Source organism: Drosophila guanche, unplaced genomic scaffold (genome assembly GCF_900245975.1).
Source record: "Drosophila guanche unplaced genomic scaffold, DGUA_6, whole genome shotgun sequence".
NCBI classification, from domain to species: Eukaryota; Metazoa; Arthropoda; class Insecta; order Diptera; family Drosophilidae; genus Drosophila; species Drosophila guanche.
Window position 1 is genome coordinate 1,143,500 of NW_022995754.1, and position 14,355 is coordinate 1,157,854.

Consider the following 14,355-nt stretch of genomic DNA (forward strand, 5'->3'; position numbering starts at 1 on the left):
AAAAAGTCTGCACTTAGGAACTTTCCAACACTCTTGCCGGCAGCGTCACTTGCAAATTTCGAAAATCGTAAATTTTCACGTTGAAATAAGATATTTCTCAAACTAAGAAGCTTTATTGCATAGAAAATGGCTGCCGCTATCGATGGTGTACTCCCAGGCACATTGCAGGAGTTGGTGAAAAAGTCCAAGGTGCTGGTTGTGGGCGCCGGCGGCATAGGCTGCGAGGTCCTCAAGAACCTTGTGCTCAGCGGCTTTCACGACATTGAAATTGTGAGTTTCTGTGGAATATTGTGGATGCTTTGCATTGCTAATGGTCTCATCCATTCCATTTAGATCGATCTGGACACCATTGACCTGAGCAATCTCAATCGTCAATTTCTCTTTCATCGCGAACACGTCGGCAAGTCAAAGGCCCGTGTGGCACGGGAAAGTGCATTGAGCTTCAATCCGGATGCAAAGATTATAGCGCACCATGACAGCGTCACAGCGTAAGTGTCTATGAATTGTTCGTATTTTTTTCCGTACTCTACTGTTGCTTTGCAGCTCGCAGTACGGCGTCAGCTTCTTCCAGAAGTTTGATGTGATCCTCAGCGCTCTGGACAATCGTGCCGCCCGCAATCATGTGAATCGCATGTGTCTGAATGCGGAGGTTCCTTTGATCGAGAGTGGCACCTCGGGCTACAATGGACAGGTGGAGCTGATCAAGCGGGGCCTCACCCAGTGCTACGAGTGCACGCCCAAGGAGAAGCAGCGCACATTTCCAGGCTGCACCATCCGCAACACTCCCTCGGAGCCCATCCATTGCATTGTGTGGGCCAAGCATCTCTTCAAGTGAGTAGAGTCCATTCAATAATCAATTCTAAGACTAACGCCACTCCATTTCAGTCAACTTTTTGGCGAATCGGTCGACGATGAAGACATTTCGCCAGATGCTGCCGATCCTGATGCCCAGGGGCCGCCACAAGAAGCAGATGCAGCTGTAGGTGGAGACGGTGACGGTGATGGGAAGAAGCCAATGGAGGAGAAGGAGGAGGAGGACGCTACCAATGGCAATGTTGTGCGCATCAACACTCGCCAGTGGGCCAAGGACTGCGACTACGATGCCGGGCAGCTCTTCAACAAGTTCTTCGATGAGGACATCAACTACTTGCTAAAAATGTCCCATCTCTGGACGTCGCGCAAGCCCCCAGTGCCCGTCTCCTGGGATACTCTGGTGCCCGAGGGCACAACTGATGTCCAGCCAGAGTTTGCACGGCAGCATCACAAGGTATGGACCGTGGAGGAGTGCGCCCATGTCTTTGCCAATGCACTGAAGGAGCTGGCTGCAGCCTTCCTCAAGCAGGAGGCAGAGGGAGAGACGCTTTCCTGGGACAAGGACGACCAGCCAGCCATGGACTTTGTGGCCGCCTGCGCCAACGTGCGCTCCTACATCTTCAACATTGAGCGCAAGTCCAGATTCGAAATCAAGTCAATGGCAGGGAATATTATTCCGGCCATTGCCACAACAAATGCCATCACTGCTGGCATCTCTGTGCTGCGAACCTTTAATGTGCTGCAAGCCAAATGGGAACAGTGCAAAGCTGTCTATGCTCGCCTTCGGCCCAATGCACGCGGCCAGTTCCTCGTGCCAGACGCCTCGTTGGCAGGCCCCAATCCCAATTGCTATGTCTGCGCCCTAGATCCGGCCATTACGCTGCGCATCGACACGAAGCGTGTGCATATGAAGGAGCTGCGCGACGATGTGCTGATCAAAACACTCAACATGCTGCATCCAGATGTGAATATGATGGGCACCGCCACTATTCTGCTCTCCTCGGAGGAGGATGAAACGACAGAGAACGACTCGAAGCTGCTGCACGAACTGAACGTTGTTGACGGCACTATTCTCAGCTGTGACGACTTCCATCAGAATTACAATCTGAGCATAATTATCTCACACTTCAATGCAGAGCGAGATGATCCGCTCTTCGAGGTGGTGGCCGATGCCAAGCAGCTGCAGCCCACAAAGGAGCAGCCGAAGAAGGAAACAGCAGAAGAGGAAACCGCCAAGGCAAAGGAGGAACGAAAACGTTCAGCGAATGGTGCAGATGATGGTCCCTCCACCTCGAAACGTAGTCGTCCCACCGAAATAGAAGACGACGACGACGATGATTGTCTGGTGATCGAGGAGGACAACGATGAGGATGTCATGATCGTGGCCACAGATAACCTTTCCGTGGAGAGTACTCCCAAGACGGCCATCAAGCGCAAGCCCAGCGAAGCTATGGAAGAGGAGGAGGATATCACAGAGATTCTGGACTCGTCCGACGAGGAGGAAGCCGGCCCAACAAAATGCAAGCGTTCCAGGATCGAACCCTCCGACCTGAAAATCGATCCCCTATTGGAAGTCATCAATATTGATTGAACACAATATTGAGTGCACAATCAATCGAATATTTCCGTTTAAGCATACACTCTAACAAGATCCATGGAAGATAACTGTATAAAAGGCATTCTACCGATTCTATGAATAACATTTAACTGCGAATAACCTAAAGGCTAATTTGTATGTGTATTATTCCTACTTGAAATTTTAAAACCACAAATTAGCAGAAGCTTAGAAATTTATCGATTGCAACCAGTGCTGGCTAATCATCAAAGATTGTTGTTGTTATCGGTCAAGGGTTTATTTAGCCAAGAGGTGAGTGTTTTTGCCAACGATTTTGATGGAATTTCAATGAAAACCCCATTTTCAGATGTCCTTTGCTAGCAAACTACTTCAAACTTCTCGTCTGTGGAGTGGCCTCAGTGCCGCACGTGGCTTTCACGTCCTAATGCGTCCCACGGTCAACACAACCGGAACGATGTACAACAGAAACCAAATACAACTGGTGGCCAACACAAGTCCTGTTGCAACCACAGGACTGCTGACACCGGCCTCGACGCTGCTGCAGCAGGTTGCCGGGTTTAAAGTGAAGGGACGCCTAAAGAGACGCTGCAAGGATTGTTACATTGTGGTGCGCCAGGAACGCGGTTATGTCATCTGCCCCACGCATCCGCGCCACAAGCAAATGTCAATGAAGAAACGCGACTACAAGTCGTGGATACTGACACATGCCACACAGTCCAAGGAACGGGGCTTCTAGTCCTTCTGCAATTATACACTATTACAACTAGCTTTTTCTTCAAATTTAAATAAAAACATCAAATTTTAACCATCGTGGAAAGATAATCATTGCCCAACACTGTCGTATGTCAGCTGTGAATTCTTTTTGTTTATCTCAATATGATTTGTAGCCGTGCGACCCAAAAATTTTAGTCGCTTGGTGCCAATTCCGTTGCTTTCCGAACTCTCACTGGGCGGACGTGCAGCTAGGGATAAAATACGTCTGACGTCAGTGCACCAACACGAGTGTATTACTGATAAAACCCAACAAATCAGGTAGCAATATGACGACCCACTTCATGAATGTTCTGCGGCAGGCCTTCAAGACATTCGATCGGGCCAACCACGCCAGTTTCAATGCCAATCTGCAGCTGCTGAAGCAGCTAACAGACGAGCTCACCTATCGCGATCTTCACATCAAGGAGGACCTCTTCCGGCCCCACTCGGGGGCGCCGTCCCAGGCCCAGGGACGTGCGCCCTGCAGCTACATGCACATCTTCGAGGACGAGCGCTTCTCCATGAGCCTGTTCATTGTGCGCGGCTCCAGCTCCATTCCCCTGCACGATCATCCCATGATGTTCGGCCTGCTGCGCTGCATCTGGGGCCAGCTGCTCGTCCAAAGCTACACACAGCAGCTGGGGCCCGATGAGCCGCTGCACTACGACACGGACCCTGTCGTGGTGAAGGTGAATGCCGAGGAGCCCTGCCTGGTGTCACAGCACAGCCCCAGCGCCATGCTCACGCCACGCAAGCGAAACTATCACCACATAACCGAGGCGGGCGGCGGTGTGGCCGCCTTTTTCGACATACTCAGTCCGCCCTACGACGTGGACATGCCCCTCTATGGCCCACGCAGCTGCCGCTTCTATCAGCCCTTGGTGGAAGCGGGTCAACTCCAGCTACACTGCATCCCCTCGCCGCCCACCTACTACTGCGATGTGGTGGACACGCCAAAGTCCGTGCTGAAATGTGCCTTCAAGTGCGCGGACGAAGCCTATGCCGAGAACGTGCCAGAGACGCAGTGAAGCGCAGTGTGGACCCTGGACCCCAAGCTAGCAAGCATTTTCTGTGTTATTTCAATAAATTTTGCCCCCCTCTTTTGTTTTTAAGTTCATTCCGCAGTCACGGAACATGTTTCTTGGCGGGATACCCAGATGGGAATTTATTCATCGTCTGCGGCTTGATAGATGTTTTGGTTGCGACGCTTCAGCTTCTTGATGCTGGGCGGACTGCCGGGCGCTGGCTGAGGTATGGCTTCCTCGACTGTCGTCTCTGCGTGCGCCACTTCCTGCTCATCTTCCTCGGGCAGCTCTATCACGTTGTCATCTTTTACAGCTGTAACAGTCGGCGCTGGCAGGGACAGGTTCAGTTTACGTTTGATGGGTGCCACCAGCTCAGTTGGCTCAGTCGGTGGAGGTGAGCAGGCGCTCTCTCCGATGGGTTCTTCAGCCTCCAACTCAATGGTTTCCTCTGGCTTTTTCGCCACGTCTGCGACTGCAACTTCTGGCAGATCCTTGCCATTAGCCAGCAGTGCCAGACAGAGTGGATCATCCACGCCCAAGACGGCACAGAATTCGTTGCTCTGCGGGTTGAGCTGCGCCTTGGGCTGACCCACGGCCTGGTGCTTGTAGTTGCGCTGCTGCTGCGGATCGAAGGCAGGCACCGTGCGCTGGAAGTTCTCCGGTATCGTGAGGCTCTGGAATTTGGCGCTCAGCGCGGACAGCTCCTCGTCGGTGGGTGTGAAATCAAAGCGCTCTGTGATGGCGCCCGCCTTCTTGCCCGGCAGGTAGTAGTAGTTCTCCTTCACCGAAATGAGATGATTTGTGCTCTGCAGGATGGCCAGCCACTCGGCATCGTACTCGAATGTGGGTCTCGCGCCTTCAGTCGATTCGCTGGGTATGTCCAGCACTTGGAGGAATGCTCGTCGTGGCAGGCACTTGTCCAGAGCAAGAAACTTTGTCACAGCCACCGGTTTGGGTGGCAGCCTCGAGGCTCGAGTGGAACCCTCCGCCTCATCTTCGCTCTCACTGCTGCTGCTGCTGCTCGAAGCGCCGTCACCCCCTTTGCTTGGGACTTTGCTGCTGCAGTGTGGCACTAGGGCGGCAAATTTACAATGCAAGTGTGCGGCGAACCAGTAGGATGGCTGCACCACCTTCAGCAGCTCCTCCAGCGGCCGACTCCCCAGCTGTCCGCTCTCCATGTCTGCCGCAAAGTAAGGCTTCTTCCGCAGCAGCTGGGCCTTGTTGCCGTACTCGTAGATGCCGGTGGGCCAGTCGTGCGACAGAAAGATGTCGATCTTTCCCGAAAGCTGCTTCAGCCGGAACACCTCCAGCTGGCGCACGTGGTAGACACTGCGGCACGTGGACTCTGTGTAGGGCGGGAACTCGTGATGGCCGCGCAGGAAGTCGTGACCCTTGAAGATGCCGCTGATGCCTGCAATGCGAACGCCATTCACATTGACCACTCCCGCATAGCCCAGGTAGTATATGTTTGGGGCCACCCAGCCGCCGTAGGGCAGCTCCTGCAGATAGTTCGAAGCCTCGTGGTTGCCGCCAATGAAAATGGTCAGCACGGGAGCTACGCACTCACCGCTGTAATATCTGAAAAGACATTTGGGAACGTTATAAATGGTATATAAAGTGCACTTTCGTTGCTACTCACTTGTAAAATGTGCATATATCCAGGTACTTTTTCGGTACAGCCATCGTTTGCAGATCCTCCAGATTGCGAGTGGACTGAAAGTCGCCGCAGCATAGCAGCAGATCGATCTTTGTGTTGCTCTCCTTCTCAATGCATGCTATTGTGTCGTAGATGCGATCCAGTTCACCGTGCGCACATCCTTCTATCGCTATCTTCATGTTTTTCTTTAAATTATTGTTATTTTGGTTTGTAAACAATAATAGTCAGTGTGACCGCGGATCAAATATACCGCATTCTCAAAATATACCATAAATCACCCGGAACAGCAGTGTCATGCATTTGGCGACCTACAGCACTCTTACCGGTGTTGACATTTTGGCTTTCTTTTTCTATTTGTTGGCGGTCAAAGCAGCAAACATTTAAATTTATTTACCTTCAACTTCAAACGTTAAAAATGATTTTATTTTTCAAAAATATCGATCCATTTACATAATATACGCGTAATGTGTGTTTTTGTGTGTGTGTGTAAGGAAAATGTAAGTGAAATGCTCTGCGTTGAATTATCATTCTCTGACCATTTGTTTCGGAGTTCTTGGTAGGGGGACGTACGACGGGGGTGTTCGTACAATCTCATTTGATGAGATTTCCTCGTCTTCTTTTGTCTCGTTTCGTTTACATACAAAGATTTACAGTGTGGACTCTTTTTTTCGACTTAAGTTATCATAATTTAGTTGGCATGGAGTTGCCAAGAAATAGACAGTAAAAATATACATCTACAATAAATATATGCGATTATCCCGGTACGAGGGAGGGGGCGGGGGACTGTCGCAGCGGCAGCGCATGCTGCTTAGTACACAGAATGTACTACGGAAACCAAGAGAATGCCTTAAAGCTATAATCATCATGCCCTAATTCAGTGTTTTAGTTTGTGGGTTTTGTTTTTAGTGTTTTTTGTTTTTTTTTTGTTTTCGTTTTTGGAAAGAATATGAGAAACGATCAAGTCAGAAACCGAACCAAGTCTCTGGTTGGGTGGCGTCAATTTCACTTCAATTAGGAGCCGAACTTGAAGGATGAGGGAACTGTTGTCTGGGGGAAGGCGAAGCCGCCCTGCTTCTCGATCAACTTCGATTCCTTGGCCGCCTTTCGCTGATCGGCGGTCACGACCACATCCTGCAGCGCCCTTGCCTGTTCAGGTGTAAGGTTTGACGTCAGCAGCGCATACCAGGCCTGATCTTGGGCAGAAAGTGCTAAGGGAAACACAGGAGTCAGTAAAGATAAATCTCTGTGGCAGAATCATCTAGAAAACGAACCTGTGATAACTTCCTTAAACGTCCAATATTCATCGATTGCGCTATCGTTCTCCTCGTCATCAATTGGCGTCGTGAATGTCTCGAGACCCGTCTCGTTGAGGTCCTCCACAGACTCCTCAGCATCATCGTTCGACTCATCATCATCATCTTTGACCTCCGCCTTGACCTCAAAGCCAGCCTCACCCGCTTTCGCTTTGGTGAACTCAGCCAGCTTGTCCAAGTAGTTGGGCGCCATTTCGTCCATGTCGTCCTCATCGCTGGACAGAGCCTCCTCACAGTCATCGCCATCCTCCTCCTCCTCCTCCTCTTCGTCCTCCTGTGCCCGCGACTCGTAGGCTCTCTTCAAGCCATCGAAGAGCAGTATCAACGAGGGCACAATCTCGACAGCCACCTCACTCAGCACCTGCGGCTTGGCATCGCCCAGCGAGATGAGCGTACACAGTCCCAGGACACACAACTTGCGATCGTGAATGCTGCAAAAGGAATACTGGCGGTTAAACAGGAAACACACACAAAGGCGGGACCACAGTCTTACCCCAGGAAACAGTCGGTGTCGTGCAGCCATTGCTTGATGAAATGCGAACTAATTGGCTCGTTATTCGGCTGCGACATCTTGTCCAGAATGGTGAGCAGCAGCTGAGGATTGTAGTACAACGCCGCAATAACAACCTGCAGGCACATGGTGCGCAGCTCCGAGGACTGAACCTCACGCGTAAGCCGCGACAATGCCAGCTCCACGAACATGTGTATCACCGAATCGATTTGTCCCTTGCACTGCAGAATGATGACCTCCATCAGTTTGGCCGCATGGCACTCTGGATCCTCGCCAGGATTACCAGTGAGCATCTATCGAGGGAGAGAGAACAGAATTGTAATGAAAAAGGTTCGATTTGGGAGCTATTTCTCTGTACCGTTTTGCACATGTCGAGTATGGCCAGCAGACGGTTGGGATTGGAAAGGAAGGCTGGTGTATCCACTGTCACATAGTTATGCAGTGCTGGCATAATGTCGATGAAGTAATCGATGCCATCCTTCTTGAATACCTGATAGATAAGCTCGAGCATTTGCCACATTTCCGGGGAGATGGCCTTGCACGTCAGATCGTAAACCAGCGAGAAAGTTTCCTCATAGAAGTCTGTGTGGGAAAATAAAGGTTAGAAATCAGTCCCTATTTTGACTCTTAGCAGAGCTCTCCCTCTCTCCTACCGGTTATGTTATGCTGGAATATGTGACCCACCACATTGATGACAATGGGATGCAGATTGAGCAGCACTTCGGGATGCTCCTCCATCACACTCAGCAGGGTTTCGATTGTGTTGAGCAGACTCATGGCGGTGATGGCCTTCTCATCGGAACCCTCCTCCGACTCGAGCACCTGGCTGAAAGTGGTGGCCAAGTGCTGGCAGATCTCGGTGGCCACCGGCAGCAGCTGCGTGGTGAAGGTGCAGACGATCTTTTGCATGACATTCGTTAGGTCCTCGTTCTCCGTTTCTCGGATGATGGTCAGCAGCTCCTTGGTGATTTCCTTGATCTGCGCCTCCACATAGGGCGGCGCGTCGTCCTGCGACGATAGGAACATCTGCAGCCCAATGGCAGCCTCCACTTTCACGGGCAGCTCCTTGTCCGTTAGCAGAGCGTTAGTCGTTAGTCGCATGATCTCAGCCAGCACCTGCGGATTCTTGATCTGCACATCGCAGAAATAGTGCAGCACCCAGCAGGCACGCGCCCTCATATGTCCAGCGGGATTCTGGAACTCGGGGAAAACGTACGTCGTCAGCATGGACTCCACCTGGTCCCGGTACAGAGCCTTCTTCAGCAGCACATCGGCCAGGGTGCCGATCATGTGCAGGGCTCCGTCCTTTTGCTTGTTGTCCGCCTGCTGAGAGGTGATAATTTGCATAATTGTGGCCATGGCCTTGGGCAGGACACCCTTCCGCTTCTTGCAGACGGAGTGCAGCAGCGATTGGGCAGCCGGCACGGGTGTAGCATAATCCTCGAAAATATCTGCAAAAGGAAACAAAGTTAGCCACAGAGATTGAATGGGATTCGTTTTCTCTGCCTACCAAACTTCAAGCGAATGTACTCATAGGGATCGCTCTCCCACAGCTCCTGATCGGAGTCCGTGAAGGACATAATGGGAAAGATGACATCCTGTATGACAGCCACCATATGTGGCTTGATCAGCTTCCAGGTGTACGCGTGGCTAACGCTGCAAACAGGAAATTATTAGAGCAAGTCAAAAAGAGAAGCAGAAAGTCATGGATCCTAACGCATTCTTGAGATAGTTCAGCACATCGGTGAGGACACGCGGCGAGACGTAGACTCTATTGCGGTACTGATCGAGGATCTTTAGGAGCACCTCCAGAACACCTTGGCTGAAGGTCGGCAAATACCATTCAGCGAATTTTTGGTACTTTTCACTAACCACATTGCTGGGACTGCCATAGCTACAAAATGAATGAAGAGAGTAACAATAATTAGGTTCCTTTGGGACGTAGTTCAACGCACCGTTCGAACATTCGGACCATGATGTGTAGGGACCACTTCTTGGTCTTCCAATAGGGGAATTCGGTGCGTTCGTCCTCGTCCAGGTGCGAGCAATCGGGCACCTCGCGATCCGCTATCTGGCGACAGATCTCCATCCACTGCGAGAATATCTCCTTGGTGATGAGATCCAGCGGCAGGCTGTACTGCGTGAGGGCGTAGTAGATCTTGAGTATTTGTTTCTGGAGGAGAACCGACTGCTCTGACTGCTCGTTGAGCAGCCTGATTATCAGCTGATAGATCATCGGCAGCAGCAGATTCATGGCCTCGTTGAGCGGTGTCCGTTCCTCGGATCGCTTGTACTCGTACGTCTTCACCAGCTGGTACATGGTGAGCAGCGCTCCATTCCAGCCATTCAGATCCTGGTTCTGCAGATAGATGCTGATGTTGTCCACCACCTGGGGCCAGCGACCGGGGAAGTCGTTCTTGATGATGTGATTAACGCAGACGGAAAGCTGAACCCTGAAGAGAGAACAAAACAAAGCCGAAAGTTAGTCAGGAGGAAAAGCCCTACGAGCCTCTTGCTTACCTGATCAATTCGGGGGCATGCACAATGGCATCCACAATGGTGCCACGGATCATGGCCCGATCCTGTTCGTGTATGGAGAATGGTATGGGCTCACCCGGCTTTGCCTCAGGGTCCGACCAGCTGCTGTTGATCAGATTCTTCAAGTAGACCGCGCCCGCCTGCCGCACCGGCTGCTCCAGTGTCGTTTGCATAACAATCTGAAGTATGGTGGGCACAAATCCAATGATTTTGTGTATCTGCGAAAGAGAAATTCAATGAAAATCAAATGTAAATTATTTTCCCCATTTTCCTTGATTTGTTTACACAGCTGTTGGCGCTGGCATTGGTGGGGCGGGATGAGTAATGCGGGCCACAATGGGTTAAGCAATCCCAATGCCGTATCGATGGCACCCGCCGGCCGACCCGAGCCGAGCCACCACTTTAAATTCTGTTCGCAATCCTCCAATGAATATGGGCAGAGAGGCAGCAGAGCCGCCGAGCCGCCAGTGGCTCGACGACAATTTCCCATAAATGCTGATAAAGTTAATTAACCAATACAATTACGAGTTAGGGGGTGGTGGGAGGGACTAGCATGCAAATCGTTAGATGCTGACTCAGTTTTAATGAGCATGCCCATGGAACAGTGGAGCCAAAGCAATTGGATAATTGATGTCAAATGAAAATGTCTCTAATTAAGATTCCGCTCTGCAAGCTGGAAACTCGTTTAATCTGGAAATTTGATTGCGTAAGAGTGCAAAATAGACTTCAAAATGTAACGGATAAAACACATTCCACACCCACAGTACCAGGCTGGAGCCTGGCTATGGTTGCCATACATGAAATCGGGGGAAAAATTACTTGTTGCGGTGCAGGCAATGGGCGCGGTGGAACTCCCCTGCCTGCCAGAAGGTTATTGATAGATGATTGTTAAAACCAATAAAGTTGCCCTTTCTCCTTCGACCGATATCATTTTACTGTTGGTGGAGGGAGAGGCCCCATTTCACCCGCTACACCCACAACCACACACACACATGGAGATACTGACACACGCACACACATACATATCAATGTGCAGTGCAATGATAGAAAGAGAGGGATGGGATGGGAGGTTAAAAGCGAACAATTAAAAAAGCACATGGTTTTCGACGATGGCGCCATTCGCAAAGGTATTTTGCATTTGTTTGTCGCGCTGCAGGGGGGAGGGAGGATTCAGAATTAAGGACATACCTGGGCCAGTTGATCCTCGGCGGCCTTGCGCTGCTCGGGATTCGGATCAATAGTTGCGCGCAACAGTTCCGTGAGTTTTTGTGCCTCCATTTTCGCCTAGTCGTTGGTCGCCTCTCTCTCGCTCTTGCTTATTTCCTATTGAATGCACGATTTGCCGGTCGCTGCTGCTCCTTTGCAAAGAACCAATGCGCCCACAAAGCACCCGCGAGTTGCTCTATTTGTTTAACAAATTGCCACACAACGCCACGGCAAGGGCCTAATTGCAGATATATGCACCCTATATAGCAATAAGGAAAAACGTGGAAAAGGCTATGACGGCCACACACACACCGCCGAAATTTGCGAGACGAGCGTGTATAGGGAACAGTGGGACCGCGGAATACGCAATGGAATATACTGCTGCTCCCTCGGAAATATACCGAAATGATTGCCAAACTCCGCTGGTCGACAATGGACACACGTTCTGTTTTTTCGATGGGAAATCATGTTCGCTGATTTTTATATAAGGTTTACTATTACTAGATATTTAGGACTTTCTGCACCGAACATCTATTTTGATCAGATGGATGAATCAATTTCCGGCAAGATGGGTCGGTATATTTACGGTATATTTCCGTATATTTGCAATGGTCAGACGGTATACTTTGTTGATAAAGGTCACACTAAAGTGACACATCGTTTGGCGGAGGTGTGGTTGAAAATATATAAAATTTAGTGTTTATTAGCCAGAGAAACGGATTTAAATTGGTGTTAGTCGTGAGCTAATAGTTGAATTCAGCCTGTTTGATAGAAACACAAGCACAAACATCAGCGACAATGACAGGCAGGCTACCGGCATGCGTAATCGATGTGGGCACCGGGTAAGTTTCGTCGCCGCCGCAGCCTGCGGGGGTCGGTCTCCAATTGGAAAAAAAATAAATAGGTCGTCTGTCTGATTCCGATGTTTACGTTTGCAGCTACTCAAAGATGGGATTTGCTGGCAACAAGGAGCCGCAGTTCATTATCCCCTCGGCCATAGCCATCAAGGAGTCGGCCCGCGTAGGCGACACCAATACGCGGCGCATTACAAAGGGCATAGAGGACCTGGACTTTTTCATTGGCGATGAAGCCTTCGATGCCACTGGTTACTCCATCAAAGTATGCAGCGGCACTGATAAGACTATCGGTAGAATTTTTTACAATTTTATTATCGCCTCTGCAGTACCCGGTGCGTCATGGTCTGGTGGAGGACTGGGACTTAATGGAGCGCTTCCTGGAGCAGTGCATTTTCAAGTACTTGAGAGCGGAGCCCGAGGATCACTACTTCCTGCTGACTGAGCCGCCCCTAAATACGCCCGAGAACCGGGAGTATACGGCGGAAATAATGTTCGAAACATTCAATGTTCCTGGCCTGTATATCGCAGTGCAGGCGGTGCTGGCGTTGGCCGCCAGTTGGGCTTCCAGATCCGCCGAGGAGCGCACCCTCACCGGCATTGTGGTGGACAGTGGCGATGGAGTGACGCACGTCATACCAGTGGTAAATACAGCGCCCGCCCATGTCCATATCTTATCAGCAAATATTTTCTGTTGGAAGAAACAACAAAAAACCGAAGCATTTACACACCCATGTCTCTCTCTTTTCTTAGGCTGAGGGCTACGTTATTGGCTCCTGCATCAAGCACATTCCAATTGCTGGACGTAATATCACATCGTTTATCCAGAGTTTGCTGCGTGAACGGGAGGTGGGCATACCGCCCGAACAAAGCCTCGAAACTGCCAAAGCGATCAAAGAGAAGCACTGCTACATCTGCCCCGACATTGCCAAAGAGTTTGCCAAGTACGACTCAGAGCCAAGTAAATGGATACGCAACTTTTCGGGCGTCAACACGGTCACCAAGTCCCCCTTCAATGTCGATGTCGGCTACGAACGCTTCCTGGGGCCCGAGATCTTCTTCCATCCCGAGTTCTCGAATCCCGACTTTACCATACCGCTCTCCGAGATTGTCGACAATGTTATACAGAACTGCCCCATCGATGTGAGGCGTCCGCTGTACAACAACATTGTCCTCAGCGGTGGCTCCACCATGTTCAAGGACTTTGGTAGGCGTCTGCAGCGCGACATCAAGCGATCGGTGGACACGCGCCTACGCATCAGCGAGAACTTGTCGGAGGGACGCATTAAGGTTAGTCATAATCTCCCTCTCGCGAATGAGTCATAATCTGAGATTTGTATTTCCACAGCCAAAACCAATTGATGTTCAAGTGATTACGCATCACATGCAGCGGTATGCAGTGTGGTTTGGCGGCAGCATGTTGGCCTCAACGGTGAGCTAGAAACGCCAGCGGCAAGAGTTCTTTTAATGTTTACTGTTCTACCTCTACTTACAGCCCGAGTTCTATCAGGTTTGTCATACAAAGGCCGCCTACGAGGAGTATGGTCCCAGCATTTGTCGTCACAATCCCGTCTTTGGCACCATGACATAATTTGATCTGATCCGAACCAGCAGCGGTTATTATTTAATGATTTCAATTATAGATTTGATTCTGTTTTGCTTTGATAATGATGTATTCCACAAGCTAAAGTATTAGCCATCCCCCTTTATGTGTTTAGCATTTAAATTGTGTCTACGAATTGTGTAAAGTTTTCTAAGTTTTCGCTCTAATTCTAAGCTTAAAACAACAACTCCAATGTCTGCCAGTTAAACGTTTGCTACTCTATAAGGTAATGTGTGTCTATCACAAACACATATCCCCCCCCCCAGCTCCCTTGCTCTATAAACTTCACTCTTATATATGGAAAAGATCGCTGTACTTGTCATAGTAATTACTATTTATAAATGCAATAACTGCGAAGCGAAACAAAAAAGGTTTACAGAAAAGACAAAACTGAATGAGAAAAGAAAACAAAAGGAAAAATAATGATATGAATTATTGTGGAGAAATCTGTTTGTTATATTGATAAGGCATAATTGAAATGGCATTAAATAAATCAATAAAACATT

General features: G+C 49.9%; 6 protein-coding genes across 6 annotated transcripts; 4 read left to right on the forward strand and 2 right to left on the reverse strand.

Moving 5' to 3' along the window:
- Window positions 1-11: 11 nt before the first annotated feature.
- LOC117589308 (SUMO-activating enzyme subunit 2) lies at window positions 12-2,536 on the forward strand. Its single transcript, XM_034281106.1, has 4 exons — window positions 12-270; window positions 334-488; window positions 544-831; window positions 886-2,536. The coding sequence occupies exons 1-4, from the start codon at window positions 127-129 to the stop codon at window positions 2,402-2,404; spliced, it is 2,106 nt and encodes a 701-aa protein (XP_034136997.1). The 5' UTR covers window positions 12-126; the 3' UTR covers window positions 2,405-2,536.
- Window positions 2,537-2,618: 82 nt separating this feature from the next.
- On the forward strand, window positions 2,619-3,206 carry LOC117589313. The gene is made up of 2 exons (XM_034281111.1): window positions 2,619-2,680; window positions 2,736-3,206. Exon 2 carries the CDS (start codon window positions 2,736-2,738, stop codon window positions 3,123-3,125), a length of 390 nt encoding a protein of 129 aa, XP_034137002.1. The 5' UTR covers window positions 2,619-2,680; the 3' UTR covers window positions 3,126-3,206.
- A 48-nt stretch (window positions 3,207-3,254) lies between these two features.
- LOC117589312 (2-aminoethanethiol dioxygenase) lies at window positions 3,255-4,266 on the forward strand. Its single transcript, XM_034281110.1, has one exon. It carries the CDS (start codon window positions 3,430-3,432, stop codon window positions 4,168-4,170), a length of 741 nt encoding a protein of 246 aa, XP_034137001.1. The 5' UTR covers window positions 3,255-3,429; the 3' UTR covers window positions 4,171-4,266.
- Window positions 4,267-4,279: 13 nt separating this feature from the next.
- Window positions 4,280-6,060, reverse strand: LOC117589309 (lariat debranching enzyme). The gene is made up of 2 exons (XM_034281107.1): window positions 5,807-6,060; window positions 4,280-5,745 (listed from the first exon to the last, which is right to left on the reverse strand). Exons 1-2 carry the CDS (start codon window positions 6,001-6,003, stop codon window positions 4,308-4,310), a joined length of 1,635 nt encoding a protein of 544 aa, XP_034136998.1. The 5' UTR covers window positions 6,004-6,060; the 3' UTR covers window positions 4,280-4,307.
- Window positions 6,061-6,438: 378 nt separating this feature from the next.
- On the reverse strand, window positions 6,439-11,721 carry LOC117589012 (importin-7). The gene is made up of 10 exons (XM_034280632.1): window positions 11,375-11,721; window positions 10,169-10,404; window positions 9,604-10,101; window positions 9,366-9,542; window positions 9,159-9,304; window positions 8,302-9,099; window positions 8,007-8,230; window positions 7,631-7,941; window positions 7,096-7,568; window positions 6,439-7,032 (listed from the first exon to the last, which is right to left on the reverse strand). The coding sequence occupies exons 1-10, from the start codon at window positions 11,462-11,464 to the stop codon at window positions 6,836-6,838; spliced, it is 3,150 nt and encodes a 1,049-aa protein (XP_034136523.1). The 5' UTR covers window positions 11,465-11,721; the 3' UTR covers window positions 6,439-6,835.
- A 302-nt stretch (window positions 11,722-12,023) lies between these two features.
- Window positions 12,024-14,244, forward strand: LOC117589168 (actin-related protein 3). The gene is made up of 6 exons (XM_034280877.1): window positions 12,024-12,234; window positions 12,331-12,511; window positions 12,576-12,890; window positions 13,000-13,536; window positions 13,595-13,678; window positions 13,742-14,244. The coding sequence occupies exons 1-6, from the start codon at window positions 12,191-12,193 to the stop codon at window positions 13,835-13,837; spliced, it is 1,257 nt and encodes a 418-aa protein (XP_034136768.1). The 5' UTR covers window positions 12,024-12,190; the 3' UTR covers window positions 13,838-14,244.
- Window positions 14,245-14,355: the final 111 nt, after the last annotated feature.

What these genes read in the sequence shown, in the direction of transcription:
- LOC117589309 (XM_034281107.1), bottom strand. Translation starts at nt 6,003, where the DNA reads ATGAAGATAGCGATAGAAGGATGTGCGCACGGTGAACTGGATCGCATC. An exon ending in GATATATGCACATTTTACAA is followed by an intron (nt 5,746 to 5,806) that starts GTGAGTAGCAAC and finishes ATGTCTTTTCAG; the next exon opens with ATATTACAGCGGTGAGTGCG.
- LOC117589312 (XM_034281110.1), top strand. Translation starts at nt 3,430, where the DNA reads ATGACGACCCACTTCATGAATGTTCTGCGGCAGGCCTTCAAGACATTC.
- LOC117589168 (XM_034280877.1), top strand. Translation starts at nt 12,191, where the DNA reads ATGACAGGCAGGCTACCGGCATGCGTAATCGATGTGGGCACCGG. An exon ending in TGTCGGAGGGACGCATTAAG is followed by an intron (nt 13,537 to 13,594) that starts GTTAGTCATAAT and finishes GTATTTCCACAG; the next exon opens with CCAAAACCAATTGATGTTCA. An exon ending in GCAGCATGTTGGCCTCAACG is followed by an intron (nt 13,679 to 13,741) that starts GTGAGCTAGAAA and finishes CTCTACTTACAG; the next exon opens with CCCGAGTTCTATCAGGTTTG.
- LOC117589313 (XM_034281111.1), top strand. Translation starts at nt 2,736, where the DNA reads ATGTCCTTTGCTAGCAAACTACTTCAAACTTCTCGTCTGTGGAGTGGC.
- LOC117589308 (XM_034281106.1), top strand. Translation starts at nt 127, where the DNA reads ATGGCTGCCGCTATCGATGGTGTACTCCCAGGCACATTGCAGGAGTTG. An exon ending in GCTTTCACGACATTGAAATT is followed by an intron (nt 271 to 333) that starts GTGAGTTTCTGT and finishes CATTCCATTTAG; the next exon opens with ATCGATCTGGACACCATTGA. An exon ending in TGGGCCAAGCATCTCTTCAA is followed by an intron (nt 832 to 885) that starts GTGAGTAGAGTC and finishes ACTCCATTTCAG; the next exon opens with TCAACTTTTTGGCGAATCGG.
- LOC117589012 (XM_034280632.1), bottom strand. Translation starts at nt 11,464, where the DNA reads ATGGAGGCACAAAAACTCACGGAACTGTTGCGCGCAACTATTGATCCG. An exon ending in ATGGTCCGAATGTTCGAACG is followed by an intron (nt 9,543 to 9,603) that starts GTGCGTTGAACT and finishes TTCATTTTGTAG; the next exon opens with CTATGGCAGTCCCAGCAATG. An exon ending in TACTCGACATGTGCAAAACG is followed by an intron (nt 7,942 to 8,006) that starts GTACAGAGAAAT and finishes CTCCCTCGATAG; the next exon opens with ATGCTCACTGGTAATCCTGG.